Source organism: Dendrobates tinctorius, unplaced genomic scaffold, assembly GCF_039654945.1.
Source record: "Dendrobates tinctorius isolate UK_male_01 unplaced genomic scaffold, ASM3965494v1 ptg000004l, whole genome shotgun sequence".
In the NCBI taxonomy this organism is placed as follows: domain Eukaryota; kingdom Metazoa; phylum Chordata; class Amphibia; order Anura; family Dendrobatidae; genus Dendrobates; species Dendrobates tinctorius.
The window spans coordinates 44581725-44598319 of record NW_027361672.1 but is presented as its reverse complement, the minus strand read 5'-3'; the positions used below and the strand labels follow the sequence as shown (position 1 = coordinate 44598319).

The 16595-nt window shown below is 46.6% G+C and overlaps 1 protein-coding gene across 1 annotated transcript in view; it reads left to right on the top strand.

Moving 5' to 3' along the window:
* The first annotated feature begins 9529 nt into the window (after window positions 1-9529).
* Window positions 9530-16595, top strand: part of CDYL (chromodomain Y like) — a 117172-nt gene continuing 110106 nt past the window's right edge. The window contains exon 1 of the mRNA XM_073567442.1: window positions 9530-9872. Within this exon, the coding sequence (XP_073423543.1) occupies window positions 9849-9872 (24 nt within the window). The 5' untranslated portion in view covers window positions 9530-9848. The remainder of the gene's footprint in view (window positions 9873-16595) is intronic.

Sequence of the window (16595 nt, the reverse complement as noted above, 5' to 3'; positions counted from 1 at the left end):
CACACCAGCGATCCTGACAAGTTCATATCATTGTCGGGATTGCTGGTGAGTCGCTATGTGTGATGGGGCCCTTATACTCTGTCAGGAAGACTGTAAACTCTCTGCACCCACCTTGTTTGATCGACAAGATCTTTTATCTCCTCCCTGTTCAAGCTGCTGAAATCTTGTACATACTCAATAGAATCTGCAGCCAGCATAGCACTATAAGATCCAGTCTTCCAGCAGCACTTTTCATTTGTGAACAGTTTTTAAAACCATTCGCTGCAAAACCCAAGTTTGCCAAGGATTACTCTCCATATGTGTACATTATACCTATGGTGGCGCTTTATACATTTGCCAAGATATCAGGAATATCTTGGGCTGGTTTCACATTAGCGTATCTGTGTGCAGCGTATAACCCACATAGATCCGCATGCGTAATGCATACCTATATTTAACATTGTGTACGCAGGGACATGAGTTTGCATCAGTTCGCTTGCGGATGCGTACGCATGTGTTGTTTCGTGGTGTGTGGCGGTGTAAAGCAAACACGTGGCATTTTTTGAGGCATCAATTATGCGCATTCATGCGCATGTGGATGAGTGCATCAAAACAATGCATTACTGTCGTACTTCAGAATGAGCAGGTCCAGAACATGATTTCACCACCTGCTAACTGCCATCTGTATAAAATGAAGTGTGGACACTGCAAGGGCTTTACTCTCCAGACTCTGGATTTGAGCACAAGACTGTCTATGTAATATAGAAGCTTTGAAAATGTCTGTCTGTCTCTGGAGTCTGTACTCTGTACGAATTTTTTTCCTGTTCCTTGTAGACTGGTTTCTGCTCCGGTCCCGGACTACTGTTATGACTTGCTTCTCCTGTCCAGGATTTCTCTGTCCAGGTGGTGTGGCATTGGCCCTTCAGTTCTCCTGTCCAGGATTTCTCCGTCCTGGTGGTGTGGTATTGGCCCTTCAGTTCTCCTGTCCAGGATTTCTCCTTCCAGGTGGTGTGGCATTGGCCCTACAGTTCTCCTCTCCAGGATTTCTTCGTCCTGGTGGTGTGGTATTGGCCCTTCAGTTCTCCTGTCCAGGATTTCTCCGTCCCAGTGGTGTGGTATTGGCCTTCAGTTCTCCTGTCCAGGATTTCTCTGTCCCGGTGCTGTGCTGCTGTCCCTGTTCTGTGCTGCCTGACTGCTGCGCTGTTGGACTACTGCCTGTAATGTAAGTATTGGTGGCCATTGTGTTTTTATATTTTTTTTACTTATTTTTTTTTTTGTTTGGCTCTTAACAAGTTTAATTTTTCTTCTTTGTTCATTTCTGTAGTGTTTCACTTGACTGCTTCCTGCTATTCCGACATGTCCTCCAGTGAAGCTTCCCAGAGTGCACATGACACTGATTATGTAATCACATTTGATATACTGATTGGTATGTATTGTATGTATTGACTGGCAATACTATACATGTGATAAATCATGTATTACCTTCCAGTGTAGAAGAGAAGGAGCAGTCAAGTGAAAATGAATCTTCCCAGGGTCGTCGGCCTCAAGTTTCTGATGAGGAAACACAGGGTGTAAGTAGTCTTTTCATTATCAGAGTTGTAATTGAATTTGTTTTCAGTTTTACTTACCAATTATTTTTTTTTTATTTTGATCTATAGGTTCCACAACGTGAGGAAGGCAAACCAGAGATTGGTAACGACCAACTCATTCAATCTGTGCAAGAGTGAGCAGCGTTGTGGGACCTCGTGATCGTAATCATTCAGACTCAGCATTGATTCGACGACTCTGGGAAGAAGTTGCAAGATTGCTGCTGGCTGATTGGGACCGTGCCACGCCACATGCCAGAAAGGATTTTTGTAAGAATTGCAATGTGGTCTGACGCGGCAATGAACCTGGTAATTTAGGTGCATTGTTTTACAATTAATTTTTTCCTTTTTTTAACCCCTTTACAGCGAAGAGAATAAAATGTTGGCATTCGATGAAGAATCGCTTCAATAAGGACATGAGAGAGGAGATTTGGGTTCAAAGTCGTGCTGCTCCAACACTCAGAAAATATAGATATATATAAGTAAACGTCTACTTTAGTTTCTGAGGCCTGCGGTTGGTCAGCGAACGTGAGTATTTTTTGTGTTGTCTTAGTATTATATAAACAATATAATTTTTTTTAATAATGTTTTTCATTAATTTTTCCACACAGAACCTGGAGCAGCAAAACACAACCTGGATTGTCCTCAGTTGGAGCGGCCCCTCATCGACCAGCCAAAGAAAAGGTCCAATCCCAATCATCCACCAGCGATGGAGCAACCAGGCTGGCTTCACAGGCTTGGGAACAGGCAGCCAGTCCATCTGGTTTTCCCCTCTCCCAGCCCTCTGCCACTGGTTTTGTTGAGTTTTCTCGTCAGCTGCAGAGGGCCTGGGAGAGGCCAGTCATGCCCGAGTTTCTTCACTTAGGCTCGATCTTCTGAGATGGGCTGAAGGCGGTTTTAGAAAGACTGGATAGTGGGTTCACTCAGGTGAACACGGTTTTCCAGGAAGTCCACAGATGCCTTGACTACCTGGAAGCCAACCTTCAGAGAACGGGCACAACAATTTTTTCCATCAATAGAGCGTTGCATGTTGGAAAAACTACTGCCTGATCTCCAGCTGAACGTGATGCAGGCCTGCCAGGCTGCTTACAGCCAGGCATTGCAACAGTCCTGATATCAGAAGCAGGCACAAACTTTGTTTCCTACAGGTCAACAAGGGCCAGCACAGCAGCAGTGGCAAAATCCTCCAGCACCTTTTCAAACATCTCAAGGACTTGGATACCCATCTGCTCACTGCTCAACAACCAATGACAGCGCAAATGACCTATCCACCACCACTGCTGGACATTAGGACTGTTCCTACAGTACCCAGCTACACCATGCAGCCAAAAGCAGCAGCCATGCAGCCTTCAACTTCCACCAAGCAGCCAAGTGCAGCCGCCATGCAGCCTCCAGCTTCCACCACGCAGTTGAGTGCAGCAGCCATGCAGCCTTCAACTTCCACCATGCTGTCCAGTCCAGCACCATGCCAGCACACTGCAACAGAGGCCACCACTCCCAATCAGCCAAGCAAGAAATGCAGAGGTACCTACAAAAAACAGACTCCCACTAGTGACTCTGCTCAGCACAGGAAAATGAAGACCCGGAGCAAAAAATGTCAGCCAAAATTGGACCCACCACCTTCACCCTCACTTCCCAATGTGTCTCTGTTGCCAAATATGTCACTACCTTCTCTTTTTATACTACCTTCCCTTGTGTCTCTCCCTTCCAATTTGTCTATCCCTTCCCAAGATTCTACTCCTAATTAGTGATGAGCGAGTATACTCGTTGCTCGGGTTTTTCCGAGCATGCTCGGGTGTCCTCCGAGTATTTTGGCGTGCTCGGAGATTTAGTTTTCGTAGTCTCATTAGCATGATTTGTGACTGCTAGACAGCTTGAATACATGTGTGGAATGCCCGTTTGTTAGGGAATTCCCACATATATTCAGCCTGTCTACAAGTCGCAAATCATGCAGATGAGACGATGAAAACTAAATCTCCGAGAACGCCAAAATACTTTGAGGACACCCGAGCATGCTCGGGAAAACCCGAGCAATGAGTATACTCGCTCATCACTACTTCTAATGTGTCGTCTATTCCCAATGTGTTCAGTCTAGTGATGAGCGAGTGTACTTGTTGCTAGGGTTTTCCCGAGCATGCTCGGGTGGTCTCCGAGTATTTTGGCGTGCTCAGAGATTTCGTTTTCGTCATCTAATCTGCATGATTTGCGACTTGTAGACAGGCTGAATACATGTGGGAATTTCCTAACAAACAGGCATTCCACACATGTATTTAAGCTGTCTACCAGTCGCAAATCATTCAGCTGAGGTGCCGAAAACTAAATCTCCGAGCACGCCAAAATACTCGGAGACCACCCAAGCAACGAATACACTCGCTCATCACCAGTCCAATCCATGAGCCAATCTTGCAATTTATTTCCCCTTACCCTGTAACCCATTCATCATCAACTACCACCCAATCATCACAGCTCAACACCTCCAAGGTTCACAATATCTCACCGTCAGACAGACCCTGAACATAAACCCAATTGTTAGTTAATGGAAAATAAACAGTTGTTTGTTGTTGGTAAATAAAATTTTTATTTTGTTTGCACAATCCCTGTGTTTTCTTTGTCTCTATGTGAAAACACACACATGTGTGTATTGTATTGAGAGAAGTAGTGTTTCAATGGTGGTGTTTTATTAGTAGTAAAGTCAGCAAACATTACAGGTACATTTACTTACAAGTGTATTAAACCATATGACCTTGCCATGCTACACATCCAATATCCAAAACAAAGTAAGCAGCAAACAAACGTTGACCCATGTCAGAGTTTTTGAAAGTCTGTGAGTCATTTCCTTGTCCAAATGAGCCAACTTCAACGGCGACAAATCGACATTCAGCATCTGAAATCACCATGAGAGCAATCGAAAAGTATTTTTTGTAATTGAAATACTCGGATCCACTTCCAGCAGGTTTCATAATCCGAATGTGTTTGCCGTCCGTAGTCCCTACAAAGTTTGGAAAATTACAAATGTCCTTGAATTTTGCAACATTTTCCAGCCACAGTTCATTTGTGGGTTGGGGGAGGAATTCTTCATGCAGAATGTCAGATAAAGCACCGTAGGTGTCTCCAACAATCCCAAAAAGGGTGGACACTCCAATCCGGAATTGAAAATGTAGAGATGATAACGTCTCTCCGGTAGCCTGGAATCTACCGAACAGAAAATGGGTAAAAAATATAAATATAACAATAATACTAACGACATGTGTTTATTTTTCAAAATTATGTACCTCAGGGTGACCAACCGACGTTCCTCCGCAGGAATTGCTCGACGTAGTTGTGTGTCCTGCCTGGTGATGGATCGTCGGACACGTTGCATCAAGTAATCGATGCTCTGTTCCGACATTCTCGTGTAGTTGAAAAACTTTTGCGGGTTTTCACGCAGCTCTGTGTACAAAGAGTGGTTGGCTCCATGGTTCTCTCGAACTTCAACGATGGGGTGTTGCCAATAGCGACGACGACGTCTTCCCCGTCTTTCTCTTCTTCTTTCTTCTTCACAAGCCACAGCAAAGGCAACAGCCAATTTCAATGACAAATCAAGATTAATAATAAAGCTCTCCACGCTAAGATCCATCTTGATGCTGGATACAGCAGCAAAAGACAAGGATTTCATCAGTGCAGTGTGTCTATATAGAAATCCCATGAGACACGCCCATTGGGTGTCTGGTGTCAAGGAAACTCTACTGGAAAAGCATTGGAAATATCGAACGCATGCACAGAAACAACGCAAACGCATGCAAAAACACATACAAACGCATGCACATGCAGCTTTTTTTTGCGTCATGCTTAAGATGATGCAGATAAAAAACACTGCGCAAACATGCATTTGCATGCGTTTGCACATGCAGATGATATGCTGCACTGAAATGCTAATGTGAACCTAGTCTTAGCTGTTTATCATAGTAAGATGAAACTGAATATTGATGTAGCACCAGCCAGCTGAACCACTCTTTAATGTGGTTACATATTTTCTGGCAAAAACATGTTATTAAATGCCGGAGGGAGTCTAGAAACATTCCAACAAGCAATGTGAGAAGAGTTTAATGAACCTGACACTGTGCTGACCTTAGATGGGCATTTGTTTTCTAATTACAAATCCGCTTTATGGTGATGTGTTGGTGAGCTACTACATGACAAAGTGAATACATTATAACACACAATATGACAGACTACATGACAATAGAGATGAGTGGATCGCTTTACGCAACGTTGGTCCGTGATCAGTGCTCTCTGGACACGGACAGTAGCAGTGCGAATTTACTTACCCTTGGGATCCCAGGCTCGGCGGCTTATGATTAGTCGGGCTGGCGAGTTGTCACGTGTGCCGCACAGATGACGTCATGCCAGGCCGGAGAAGCAAATGTTGTGCTGGGGAAAACAGAAGCTCAACAAATTCACACAGCTCATGTTCACGGCTAGAGAGCACTGGACTCTTGGATGCGTGAAGCGATCTGCTCATCTCTAATAGTGAATCAAATTCTGCTATTTAGACTGAGAACAGTCGAGACTTACCACCTTATTGTTGGCTATGTCTTAACTAATCGTACCATTTTTACATCTTGTTAAATACATTACATCTAAACTGGGTATTCCTGAAGATTTATTCTTTTGAATATTTGGAATTCTTCTTGGCCTCAACCAGAATAAGACTTGGTATAACTATCTTGCCAGATTCAACCAAGAGACATTACCAGATAATAAAAAAGATCAAACAAAATCCAGCTCATCGTGATTGCATTTGATGAGGGTCATGTGAATTTGTAGCGCTGACTGTGTATGTCCTCCGAGTTGCTTATGCGAATAAAGAATCACAGTTCGTGGAGCTGGGGTCTCTTCATTTTGCATTACCAGATAATGGCTCATGCAGACGTCTGTGGATCTTGAACTGCAATGCACTGACTGGCGGCGGCACTCCCAATCTGAGCCTGACAGCTTCATATATTTCTGTGAGGCTGTCATGCTCACGTCAGGAGAGCCATGGAAAGTCCGTGAACTGCAGCCCAAGATTGGTCTGAAATCCACGAATGTCTGCATGAACCCTAATAGTGATGATACAGTAATTTAAATGGAATTATCTTCACAACAGGTGTCCCCTATCTCTGTTCTAACTGGTGCCTGATCACAGTGCTAGGAGAGGAGGCCATACTTGAGCTGGCTGTCTCCATTCAATGCTATGGGAGTTCCAAATACAGTCTAGCAAGAGTCGGAATGAGGGATCGTCCATTCTTCAGATAACTGCGGGTACCAGAGGTAGGGCCCGCATGTATTAGACATCTATGGTCTATCTTTTGGAAATGCTGTTAAGTGTCTGTTGTAAGACAATAACTTTATTTGCAGAAAAAACTAATATGTTCTCTATCTTATAATAACAATGTTATAAAGGGAGGACTTTTTGGTAATGTTAAAAGGGTTGTTCATGTTTAAGATTTTTATTCTACAGGTTTGTTCCATTAAAAAATAACAAAATGATTCACACTTACCCCTGTATCTCATGGCTTCAACAGTGACTTGATGGCGACAGCATGTGACCAGTGCTGTCAATCAATGGCCTCAGAGTTCTTGTCCCATTTACATGAAAAATGATCGATGAGCCCAGTGATTGGTTGCAGTGGTCATGAGCTTGTGACATTACAGCTGCAGCAATGTTAGCAAAAACTAGGGGCAGTAACATAAAGGAACCAATGTATTGGAAAGGCATAAATGAGGCATATTATGATATTTTTATACAAGGCACACTCGTTGAACAAAGAGGCAGCACTGAGCGAACATGATGTTTGGCCGATTTTGTACTTTTTATATAAAGGAAGCTAGTAGAATAAAAAAAGTTAAACTGCATGACCCCTTTAAGAGTTACGCTATGTTAAGTTTTTGCATATACTAAATCACTAGAGATTATATAGGAATTTAGTTTTTCCTAGGTGATGAATATTGCCTCAGCCTTGTGGTGTTCGCCTTTCTCTCCATCAGCATATCAATTTTGCAGAATAATTTTAAATATAGTTATTGGTTGCTTTTTTTTTTAGTAACTTGAAGATCAGAAAATTGTCAACATTGTTGACTTTGTTGTAATCTGTATATTATTTTGGACGTTGCTATTCAATATTGTTTATCTTTTATATAATCTATGTACAAAAAGTTACATTCACTTGTCAGAATACCTGCATAACTTCCTATAGTCTTATTACACACTATCCAAAATGTATCTCCTTATTAAAAATAAATTTTACTTGAAATCTACACATGTAGCCCGATGTAGCTGTTCTAAAAGTACTCAAACACCAGCCAACATGCATATCCTGAAAGTTAGAGCTCCTCATATTCCAGACATGTAGGTAGGTCAAAGTGGATCTTCTGATTCTCAGACAACTCAATGTCTAACATGGGTCACCTAATGTTCAAAACATTGCAACACTCCTTATACTCCCATACCACCCATTATGGATCTCCAGAAAACCCTATAGCTTGTCATGTTCTCAACACATTGACCAAATACAGATTACTTTATAGTTTGTCACAATCCCCACACAAGGGCTAACATGATCTCCTAGAAGTCAGAGAACTTGTTAGCTCCCTCATCTAACCTTGTAAGCCATTTTGGATCTTCTGATACTCAAAAAATACCTCAATGGTCTCTCATAGTTCTAAAAAAACCCAGACAGTATGCATCTCATAGAAGTCTGAGGATTCTATAAGCTCCGAATAGATCGGGCAATCAGACAAATGTGGATCTTAAAATACTCAGAAAACTATAGTTCCTCATAAGCCTGTCCAACAGTGATCTAGACACATACAGGTCAAAGTTGATCGTCTAAAAACTCCAAGATCTCTCGATCTTCATAGTCCTTACACACTGGCAGAAACAAATCTCCTGCTAGAAAACTCTATAGCCCCTCAAAAACCACATGTAGGTCAATATGGAGTTCTTAAAACTCATAAACCAGTTCCAACACAATGGCTAACTTTGATCTCCTGATAGAAACCTCTAGAGCCCCTAAAGGCAACCCAAGCTGTATCTTCTCATAGTTCAAAAAGTCAATAGCTCCTCATAGTCTATACATGCAGGTGAATATGAATCTTATAAAACTCAGAAAACTCTATAGTCTTCACTTACTGGCCAGTTTCACTTACTATTAAAAAACTCTATAGCTCTCCATAATCTATACATGTAGGACTATGTGATTCTTCTGATGAGGGCAATATGGATCTCCTGATACTTCAAAAACACTACATTTTCTCATACTTCTCATAAACTGAGCAGTGAGAAACTCCCAACAGTAAGCTCCTAGTGGTTTCTGTATACAGACCAACATGGAATTCCTGACAGAGTGCTTTCTATTACTGGGTTGACATGGATCTTCCCAGCTCATCTTCATAATTTAATGACGGCCAACCATTTATGATTCATTGTCTTGTATCCTTCATGGTCCTTTATAATTAATAGAGATATAGACCTCTTGTCTTCAGAAACTCTCCATACATGGTTCAAACATTGGTGGTTGTCCACCAGAAAAAGTTGGACTATAGTGAGATGTCTCTATGAAGTCAAGAAATCAGGTGTTTCCTAAAAATTTAGACTCCAACTGTTGTCTAAATCTCACTAAGTTGGGAGCTGTCCTACTGCTAGCCTAGTGAAGCAACAGGGGGACTCAAGGATTTGGGGTGTTTGGTGCCACAGATGAGGTCACTTTGTATGTGTTCAGTGCCATCAGCTTGGGCAAGTCATGTGCCAGGATGGCCAGTTGTTGGCTGCCACAGAAGACTCCCCAACACTGAAGCCCGCTCCCCAGCGGAGGGAAGGTCGGTGTATGAGGCGGGGGTGGGTGCGAGTTGGAAGGACAATGGGAGGTGGCAGGAGGAAGGGAGAAACAGCGACCTAGCGACTCCGACGAAGAGAGGAAGGAGGGAGGGGTGTAATAATGGAGGTGGGCGGTTCGGAGCTTGGTGCTGAAGGATACACTGAAGAAGAAGATCGTTGAGCTCGGACCGCGCTCGCACACCCGCCCTCCCCCTCCCTATCTGCGCTCGATTGTGGATCCTGCGGAGAGCCGGGGAGCCCCGAGTGCACACACAACCTCATATGCACGGCTCGGTGTGCCCGAGTGAGTGTGTGAGGCGGCTGCGCAGCTCGTGTGCGCACACTACTAGCACACTGGCATTTCAGAGGAGGCCAGGCTCACACAACTGAGAGAAAGTACTGTGCTCAGCCCGGCGGCGGCTCTCAGACCCCCGGCCCCCACCAGCATGGCTTCCGAGGAACTCTATGAGGTACAGTAACCCGGGGAGCCCGGCCGGGGGCGGCGGGGAGGAGGGCGGGCAGACATTGACCCTTGCAGGCAGCTGTTCTTCCCTTTTTCTCCCTCCTCCCGTGTGTCTCCCGGTAGTTGTGTGTGTGTGGAGTTACTCCCGTCCCTGCTTCCTCCCAGCTGCACCTTCATCTTCCTCCTCCTCTTCCTCGGCGCTCTCCGCACTCATCAGCAAGCAGTTTGCTGGACAGAAATCATGAGGAGAGCCAAGTGGGGGCCCGGCCTTCCGTGATGGGGATGAGGGCAGCTGCCATGTCCGAGGGGCGCACGAGTTGGGCGAACACTTCGTGAAGTCCTGCTATGGGCGCAGGAGCCGGGTGGTGGTGGTGAGAAGTCATCTTTGTGAAAGTGCTGAGGCGGCACGTAGTGAGGGAGGAGGGCAGACACGTGTGATTGGGACAGGAGCAAACTGTTGGGAAAGTCCTTACCTGCTCGTGCTGGCACTAGTAGTGCCCCACTTCCCAGCAGGCAGGCCATAGGATGAGTCCTCCTGTCCAGGGATGCTTTCCAGGACTTTCCTCAGCTGTAATGTTGGGGAAATGCCCAGATAACATGACATCACTTGGCAAGCGAATGGCCAACTAGTGAAGACTTGCTGATACAAAGTATATGAGTTTTTTCCTTTCTTTCGCTTTCCTTATGTGGTGATGAGGATCACGGATCGGATGTCCAGTGCCATGAAGGATTACGAGGGGCTAAGTCAATGTGATACTTTGTATACTTAGCCAAGACCTGGTTACAGAATTGACTCATATTTTTGATCCTTCTTAAAAATATGTATGGAGCATCTCGTTAAATAAGATACCGAGAGATCGGTGCGCTCTCCCTCTGCCGTTATACGTCATCCAGCCATAAACACCGCTACAAAGTATTTTTCTTCAATGCTTCTTTATATAGAAAGCTTCCAATAGAAACACGTGGTTAAAAAAAAAAGCCATCACCAGCTTTACCGGAGTGAAATCACGCCATTAAGATGAGGTGTTCGTGGTTCCATTTCAGCCACGTTCTGCATTAGGGGCACACCATCCACACCTGTTGTGACATTTCGGGGGACCTCCCCTTTCTCAAGTACAGCATATAACCCAGGGAAAAGTTTTATCTATGTGGTTATTCATTGTATCACATGGAACAGGAATGGCTGAAATACTTATGGTGCCTTCATGCCAAGCAAGCAGCCAATCTTGGTGACCATGCAGCAAAAACTTTCAAAGACATCAGTTGAAAGGAATGCAAATTTGTCAAGAAATATTTATCCCTGTTGGCTACACTACTGAGTTTGATATTGTCTAACTGTGATCTTGATACCAATGAAAGCAAACTTTCCTAATATTCTACTAAGGGCAGTTTTGAGAGGCCTTGTACACAAGATATTAGTCAACCGATCTCTTCAGGAAGGGGGAAAGATGAAGCTAGAAGATTTGACTACTTGTAATTTCAAGTGTCTCTCGGGTGATTGTTGTTGGTCGCCCTCCCAGGGCCGCGGGGTACTCGGTAACGGGCCGGTGTCAGTGGCATGTGTCACAGCAGCGGTGACCCGGACCGTGGCCCTGGGCGCCCAAGTCAGTGAGAGTATATGAAGTTAATGGAATAGTTTGCAACGCCACCTGTGGTGCTCGGCAGGGGAGGTGTTAAGCCGAGGCTGCAGACAGATCCTCTGGGACCGATGGTGTGATGCAGCAGTGATGGTATAGCCCTCCACAGGCACGGCTGATGTCCCAGGGCAGTGTAGTTGTAATGGTGGTGGAAAGGCGCAGGCAGTGTAAAGGATGGTACCCAGATGTAGTGGTGCTGAGCGGGTTGGCGCAAGAATGAATGGAGGACACTGAGGCTTGTAGTTCCAAGGCTTTACTCTCAGTCTGCGGTACACAAGGGTGCCTGCCTCCGGGCCGTGTCCTCCGGGTCAGAGACTCAGCCAACCTCCAGGCCAGATGGAAAGCTCCTCTCCAACACTCCGCCAACATGTACCTTTCCTGAACGACTCCTCTATTGCGCCTTATAGTGTGAAGAGCTCCAGTACCGTGGTACTCTGGAGTTCCTCTTGTCAGATGTTCCCAAGAACTCTACTCGTATGGCAGACAGCTGTAGCCTGCTTCGGGGACTCTCTACTCCTAAGTCCCGGCTCTCTAATCAGTTGCTGTTGTGCCCCAAGTCTTAGATGGGAGCAGTGCATTTACAGCCAACTACTCCACCGGTGTCTGCTGCAGAACCATAAGTGTCCATACAACCTCGGGGACCGGACCCCGGCCTTGCGCTGAGAACCTATAGGCAGGGTTCCTCTTCTAACCCACGTCCTCTCTGTTCTCCTACTCCTTCGTTCCGTACTGATCCTTCTCTCTCTTATGGAAGCTTAGGTTGCAGTTCTACGTCTTTCTCCTTCTTTTCCTTTCCCGTGCCAGCTGGCTCAGATCACTGAGGCACCTGCAGCATTCCTTCCTCCATCCCTTCTTCCAGGGATCCTCATTCCTGTCTGAGTGACTGCCTACCCGCCTGACCTTCTGCCAGACTGAACCTCACATCCTATACTTTCCCACTCTTTTATGTATCTAAACTCCACCCACCTCCCAGCACATCCAGTGTTCCAAGCAGGGAACCACCAGAGGTGCTCTGCTACTCTCTAAGCACTAAGCCGCAATGTGGTTGTGCAGAACTACCCTGTTGTGTGGGGTGCGAGTGTTGGAGCGTGGAAAGGAGTTCCCACCTGGATGGTGGGGCACTACACCTTAGGAGAAGGTGCAGTACCTCTGTGGCGACTGAGCCTCAGGTGTGCCACATACCCCCCGTTAAACACAGCACGTCCGCGGGCTGCAAGACAACAAAGTTGACAGTACAGGAACATATAACATTTTATAATGCTGCATAAACAATTCTTATACTAAACTTCCTAATGTAGGAGGCATTGCTGCTTGAACGTTACAAACAATTCTTATTTAACTATCTAAGTTTCAAGTCAAAAAGTGCAATTTTTAATTCTAAGTGCCATTATCTGTGACTCACTATCACTTTAGTATTATTCAACTTTCCTTCTCTAGTACACATTTCCTTTCTCTTTCTAGTGTACATTTTCTATTCTCTTTCAAGTGATACTTGGTTCACCATTCACATTTTCAACTCTTTATTTAAATCTCTCATATCAAAACATTTCTCACTCTATATAAAAGCCATTTCCTAGTGACTAATACTCTCATAAGATACATCATTATCAAAAACATTTCACATTAAAACTTTCAACAATTATTCTTGTAAGTGCTTGACACTGCTCCCAGCCGGGATCTCTTGCAGTGGCCTTTGAGGTAGACATCATCTTCGCAAAGTGTCCTTATGTAAATCCAAGAGCAGGCACCTAAAGAGGTGCAACTATTTACAATAAAAGTTTTGGATCATACAGCATTCATGATCTCCTCAGTTCCCAATGCAGAAACGCTGCCAATGAAAACAGGGCAACTTTGGAAAAATCAAAAACCATGATGATCAAAAATAACCAAAAGGCACAACTGGTGCAAACAAACCCTCCTGGGTCACGAGTGTTACTGGTACATCATTAGTGCTGGTCCCCTCCTGGGGTTCTGGAAGCCTGGGTACCGCTACCAGATGTGGTATCCTGGGTATCTTCGTCCTGTTGATTCTGTTGCTGGTTACCTACTATAGGGCACTGAAGCTGTGGTAAAGGGAACCCATGATGCATCTCAATGCCCATCAACTGCTCCTCCTCAATAGGTGATTCTGCCGCTCTGGTACGAGGCCTAGCACCGAGGGATTCCGCAGCTTGTCAGCGCTGGTAAGCAACTATACGGGGGTTCGGCAGTGAAGGGATTCCGAGGTCACTTTCCTAAAGCGATCTAGACTCCTCTATTCCCCGAAGATGTCGAATCGTGCGCGCCTGCTCCAGCCGTACCCTTCTCAGCAGGGACCTCTTCCACCTCCCCATCTCCGACTGGCTAGCGCCCCCAGCGGACTCTTCCAACTGCCCCATTTCAAGTTCCCGCAAGCCTGCCTCTGACAGCGTGAATTCGGAGGTCAACCCATTAGGAGGGCCGGGGTATATACCTGGTGCCTCCTGGCAGTGTGGTCTCCGCTCCAGTGCAGGCATGGTGGCAACAGGCGCTGCCCGGTGAGACACCGGGGACGGCGGTGGAGCCAATGGCAGCTCTGGCTCCGCTGGGGTCGCTGGTGGGACCTGCGCAGCCGCGTCAGGTCCGGGCAGGGGCTTCCTTTCCTCCACTTCAGCTCCCTGGGCTGTGTACAACTCCTCCAGTGGTAGCGGCAGAGAGGGAACCAAGCGCGCTGCCGATGACATGGCAGCGGTAGCGGGCTCCACAGGGCCTGCCGGGAAAAGGTCCGGTGCGGCAGCGGCTGGTACCGGTGTCGCGGGTACCACAGGTGTAGGTCCCTCCTGGGCGCGCCGCAAATTCAAGGTCCAAAGTGCCTCCTGCCTCAGTCGCAGGCGGCGCGTCAGCTGGATAATGTTGTCCTCCAGTTGCTGGCGGTTCATCTCGAAGACGGGGTCGGAGCCTTCAGCCATGGCGCTGGGGAGATCCTACTCAACCTCCGCGCGCTCTCCAGGCCTCCTTCCCTCACTCTCCAAAATGGCGTTATGGCGTTCTTCCTGCCTCGGCCCCTTTCCCGCCACTGGCTTCTTCTGCCCCTCCTTCCGGGGGCGGCGTCTTCTTCCAGCGCCTCCATACCAAGCCAGTATACGAACCCCTCGGGGGGGTGGGCCATTTCGCTGTCATATAGTAATTCAGGCAGGGGAGGCCCAAGACTCTTCGCGGTCTTTAACTAGGACCACCTATCTCTTCACGCCCTTCTTCTCTGCGCCAGCGGCCATTTTTAGTAGTCATGTCACAGTCAATTAAATTGGGTCTTCTGCACATTTTCAAAAGTTCAAAGTCCAACAAATCCTAGGCACACAAAACCCGATGGCATCGGGTCTCGTCATCCTGTTCGTGACGCCGAGTTGGGTCGCCCTCCCAGGGCCTCGGGGTACTCGGTATCGGGCCGGTGTCAGTGGGATGTGTCACAGCAGTGTTGACCCGGACCGTGGCCCTGGGCGCCCAAGTCAATGGCGGTATATGAATTAATGGAATGGAATAGTTCGTGACGCCACCTGTGGTGCTCGGCAAGGGAGGTGTTAAGCCGAGGCTGCAGACAGATCCTCTGGGACTGATGGTGTGATGCAGCAGTGATGGTATAGCCCTCCACAGGCAGGGCTGATGTCCCAGGGCAGTGTAGATGTAATGGTGGTGGAAAGGCGCAGGCAGTGTAAAGGATAGTACCCAGATGTAGTGGTGCTGAGCGGGTTGGCGCAAGAATGAATGGAGGACACTGAGGCTTGTAGTTCCAAGGCTTTACTCACAGTCTGCGGTACACAAGGGTGCCTGCCTCCGGGCCGTGTCCTCCGGGTCAGAGACTCTGCCAACCTCCAGGCCAGATGGAAAGCTCCTCTCCAACACTCCGCCAACATGTACCTTTCCTGAACGACTCCTCTATTGCGCCTTATAGTGTGAAGAGCTCCAATACCGTGGTACTCTGGAGTTCCTCTTCTCAGATGTTCCCAAGAACTCTACTCGTATGGCAGACAGCTGTAGTCTGCTTTGGGGACTCTCTACTCCTAAGTCCCGGCTCTCTAATCAGTTGCTGTTGTGCCCCAAGTCTTAGATGGGAGCAGTGCATTTACAGCCAACTACTCCACCGGTGTCTGCTGCAGAACCATAAGTGTCCATACAACCTCGGGGACCGGGCCCCGGCCTTGCGCTGAGAACCTATAGGCAGGGTTCCTCTTCTAACCCACGTCCTCTCTGTTCTCCGACTCCTTCGTTCCGTACTGATCCTTCTCTCTCTTATGGAAGCTTAGGTTGCAGTTCTACGTCAGCACTCCTGCCTCCATCCCTTCTTCCAGGGATCCTCACTCCTGTCTGATTGACTTCCTACCCGCCTGACCTTCTGCCAGACTGAACCTCACATCCTATACTTTCCCACTTTTTTATGTATCTAAACTCCACCCACCTCCCAGCACATCCAGTGTTCCAAGCAGGGAACCACCAGAGGTGCTCTGCTACTCTCTAAGCACTGAACTGCAATGTGGTTGTGCAGAACTACCCTGTTGTGTGGGGTGCGAGTGTTGGAGCGTGGAAAGGAGTTCCCACCTTACCTGGATGGTGGGGCACTACACCTTAGGAGAAGGTGCAGTACCTCTGTGGCGACTGAACCTCAGGGGCGCCACAGTTGCACTACTTGTTGTTCGCCCATCTTAAAAATAACAGGAAAATTTCTTGCTATCCCATAGCAATCTTATGCCGATGGTACATTGGCTACAACAGATTTTATAATCAATGAATGGCACATAACAGAAATAAAACACAGGTAGATGGACATGGTGATGTGCACATTAAACTGTATAGTATGAGGATCCTTAAGTCACAGTACAGGCATGGACGAGGAAAGGTCAACGATCAGCTTTTGCCACTTGTAGTCAGCAGGGCTACAGTGGATCTGTTGGCAATCACAATTTGGATACCAGTAAGACCAGGTGGGCCTGAAAGCATAAAGATGAAGAATTGAATATTACACTAGACACTTGTTCGAACGCAATAGCCCTGGTTAATCAAAACTGGTAAATTTTCTCCTCAGTCTTGGTAAGTGTTGTGGTGGAGTTAGACGGTCCTGATTTATGAAGAGGTGCATGCGT